Consider the following 4,213-nt stretch of genomic DNA (forward strand, 5'->3'; position numbering starts at 1 on the left):
CTCATCTCTTAATATACATAAGATAATTCATACTGGAGAGAAACCCTACAAATGTGGAGATTATGGCAAAGCTTTCAACCTATCCTCAAATCTTACTACACATAAGAAAATTCATACTGGAGAGAAGCCCTACAAATGTGAAGAAAGTGGCAAAACTTAATTGATCCTAAAAACTTACTACACATAAGAAAATTCATACTGGAGAGAATCTCCAGAAATATGAAGAATATGTTAAAGCCTTTAACAAGTCTTCAATCTTTTCTACACACAGAAGATATTTTATACTGGTGAGAAACCCTACAAATGTAAAGAATGTGGAAAAGCTTTTAACTAATCTTCAAACCTTACTGAACGTGAGAAAATTCGTACTGGGGAGAATGCTACAAATGTGTAAAATGTGGCAAAGCATTTAACTGGTCCTCAACTTTTACTAAACATAAGGTAATTCATACTGGAGAGAAGCCATACAAATGAGAAGAATGTGACAATGCCTTTAATCAGTCCTCACACCTTTCTACACTTAAGACAGTTTATACTGGACAGGCATTCTATAATTGGGAAGAATGTGGTGAAGCTTTTAACCAATCCTCATACCTTACCATACAGAAATTCATACTGGAGAGAAAGTCTACAATTGTGAAGAATGTTGCAAAGCTTTTAACCTTCCGTAACCCTTACTGCAGATAAGAAAATTCATACTGGAAAGAAACCCTACAAATGTGAAGTCTGTGGCAAAGCTTTTAACTGATTCTCAACTCTTAACTACATGTAAGAGTATTTATACTGGAGAAAAATCCTACAAATGTAAAAAATGTGGCAATACCTTAACTGATCCTCACACCTTGCTACACATAAGACAATTTATACTTTGAGAGAAACCCTGCAAATGTGAATAATGTGGCAACACTTTAAACCAATCCTCAAACCTCACTAAACATAATACTGAAAACTTTACAAACCTGAATGATGTGACAATAATTTTGACAACACCTCAAATTTCCTAACATAAATTATACTGGTGAAAAATCCTAGAAATGTGAAAAATGTCACACAGCCTTTAAATGGTTGTCACACTTGATTGTAGATAAGATCATACTGAAGAAAACTCCCAGAAGTGTGAAGAATGTGGTAACACTTTTAATAAATGCTCACCCCTTATTGCACAGGAAAGCATTTATGCCTCTGAAAGATTGTACAAATACAAGGAATGTGGAAAAGCCATTATTATCTGCTCACATTTTACTCAACATTAGAGAGTTAGTACTTAATAAAAACATTATAAATGCAATTTTTGTCAAGAGATCTTTCAGAAAATATAAGCCTTTAAAGTGAAGAAGAGGAGCCAGGTGTGCTGGCTCACATCTGTAATGCCAGCACTTTGGGAGGCTGTGGTGGGTGGATCACAGGAGGGCAGGAGTTTGAGACCAGCCTGGCCAGCATAGCAAAACCCCATCTCCATTAAAAATTTCACAAAAATTAGCTGCGTATGGTGGCAAGCCCCTGTAATCCCAGCTACTTGGGAGGCTGAAGCAGAATTGCTCAAACCTGGGAGGCAAAGGTTGCAGTGAGCTGAAGTCACACCACTACGCTCCAGCCAAGGCAACAAGAGCAAAAACTTTGTCTCAAAAACAAAACCAAAAAGAAAAAAAGAAAAGAGTATTCATTTTGAGGACAAACGTTACAAATACGAGAGGGTTTTAGTACCTTTACTTGTATCACAGATATTGTTGTACCCATTTTGTACTAGAGGAAAATCCTGAAGCAGTTGCTCAAACTTTATTCACCAGAAAATTTATATTGGAGAAAAACACTGTAAATGTAATGCATTTGGAAAAACGTTTTTAAAAATACTACAGCTTAGAAAATACCAGAGGCCTCATACTAAAATATATTTTTGCAAGTGCAGTAAATATAAAAATAATTTAATCCAAAATTAAGTCTATGTAAATATCAGAGAATTCATAGTAGAAATATCTAAGATATTGACACTTCAGACATTGCACTAAATCAGAATGCTGAGTATAGAAAATAATTTAAAGCTAAAGTTGGTAGATAAATTGTATATAACTTTAAAAGAAGTAGATTTTTTTGTAGATTATTACATTCAAATTATATTTTTTCTTGAAAAATTAGTTTTTGAAAAGCAAATGATGTAATTCAACTCTCAAATTACTTCATGCTCTTCATTCCTATTCACACATGAAAGCATGTGATTAATTTTTCATGCATCAAAGATATGAAAAATCATTTCTGTTAGGTGGGTATTATTTATGATACTTTCTATGAAAGAATAAGGACATTAAAATGTAAGATGCATGATGAAAACCTGAGTGAAGAGGCTTTTTGTGTTTAACTTATAATATTGAGTGATCCATGAAGTAGGTGTTCAGAGCAATATTCTTCTGCATTCTGGTAAAAAAATTTTAATCTTAATTAGTAGTACATCATTTTGCTAACCACTTTTATGTGATAAAATTGTGTGTTAAAAATTTTTGGATTACGTGTGAACTTAATTTTTGAATTAACCTTTTTTTTTTTTTAACATGTTAAAACTATTGTGCATTCAATGAAGTGTTTTCATGCCACTGACTTTACCTGTCCCGCATTACTCAAGGGTTTAGGTAAAAGAGGGTAACAATATACTACTTGATAACATAATGGACTAACATCTCTGGTAATTATTTTTGCTAATGGCTTTAAACTACTAATAAAGAATATTGTTCCCATAGTTTAGATTTTTATTGTTTTTAAAACTTAAACTTATTTCTCTTAATTTTTGTGGATACATAGTGTGTGTATATCTTTATGCCATGTATGGTCTATTTTGATACAGGCATATAATTTTATGTATTAATCACTTCAGGGCAAAAGACGTATCCATTAACTCCAGCATTTCTCCTTTGTGTTACAAACCAATTACACACTTTCAGATACTTTAGAATGTACAATTGTTACTGACTACAGAGTCATTTTATGGTTGTAATAAAAATTACATACAAGTATAAATAAATCATGAGGAAATTCTGAGTTCTTAATAAACATTTAAAAATGTTATATATTTTTCTTTGAACATATGACCTCTCTGCCTGCAAACATACAGAATTTTAGTTTTGATTTACATACACTTAACTATACACACATATTACTCTAAAACCTTCGGTATAAGAAGATTATGGAGCAAATGAGTGTGTTTGTGTATTAGCTTGTACCCATTTTCAGAAGAAAAGAGCAATATTGGAACAAAACTAATAATTTTTTTTTTTTGAGCTGGAGTCTTGCTCTGTTGCCCAGGCTGGAGTGCAGTGGGGTGATCTCGGCTCACTGCAAGCTCCGCTTCCCAGGTTCAGGCCATTCTCCTGTCTCAGCCTCCCTAGTAGCTGGGACTACAGGCGCCTGGCACCATGCCCAGCTAATTTTTTTTGTATTTTTAGTAGAGGCGGGGTTTCACCGCATTAGCCAGGATGGTCTCAATCTCCTGACCTCGTGATCCGCATGCCTCAGTCACCCAAAGTGCTGGGATTACAGGTGTGAGCCACCGCGCCCGGCCAAAACTAATAATTTTTAAAAGGTGACTAATTTACTAGACAACTGAAAACCTCAAAAATGCTGGAAGCAAATCTGTATCCCCTGCTTTGCATTGAATTCATTTCTGTAAAATCTGGCTTATGATTTAGAATCTCCCCATGCAAAGTTTTTGTTTATACTTGCCTGATACTCATGCTACACCTCTAATTTTCTTGTTACTTATGCTTTTCTCTTTTATAATTTATCAGCTGTTCATCATGTGAGCTGGTCATGGATTATAAGAATGATTTTTTATAGTTTAGCAGTGTACACAAAATAACTTCTAGATGTGTTTCCAAAATTTGTGTATTACATTTTATTTAGTTAGAACATTCTATTTCTTCTTTCCACTGGAGAATCCTATATAAGCCTACTTTAGTTAGTGTTCTTTTGTCTTGTTATAATTGACATAAGTAAATTTATTTATTGAGCCAGTTTGTTCAGGTAAGAACTTGAAAGACTTCATAAGTCATGAAAGTGCTTTTATATATAAATGCAGCAAACAAACATGACATTGCTTATTGTGTAACAGGTGCTTCATAATGAGCCATATGTATTTCTACTGGTGTTTGTAACTACAAGTCAGAGATGGAAAATATTAATAGTGAAGAAATAACATTGATTTTTCATGTGGAGAGAACATTTTTTT

At 33.5% G+C, this 4,213-nt stretch overlaps 1 protein-coding gene across 2 annotated transcripts in view; it reads left to right on the plus strand.

Annotated features, from left to right (window-relative positions):
- Positions 1–3,054, plus strand: part of LOC111529379 (zinc finger protein 85) — a 46,882-nt gene extending 43,828 nt beyond the window's left edge. The window contains exon 6 of one of the 2 annotated variants that reach the window (XM_026447719.1): positions 705–3,054. In XM_026447719.1, coding sequence (XP_026303504.1) covers positions 705–748 — 44 coding nt within the window. In that variant the 3' untranslated portion in view covers positions 749–3,054. Of the gene's footprint in view, positions 1–36 lie in introns of both variants that reach the window. The other variant, XM_026447718.1, reaches the window with a different exon arrangement.
- Positions 3,055–4,213: the final 1,159 nt, after the last annotated feature.

Source organism: Piliocolobus tephrosceles, chromosome 8 (genome assembly GCF_002776525.5).
Source record: "Piliocolobus tephrosceles isolate RC106 chromosome 8, ASM277652v3, whole genome shotgun sequence".
NCBI lineage: Eukaryota > Metazoa > Chordata > Mammalia > Primates > Cercopithecidae > Piliocolobus > Piliocolobus tephrosceles.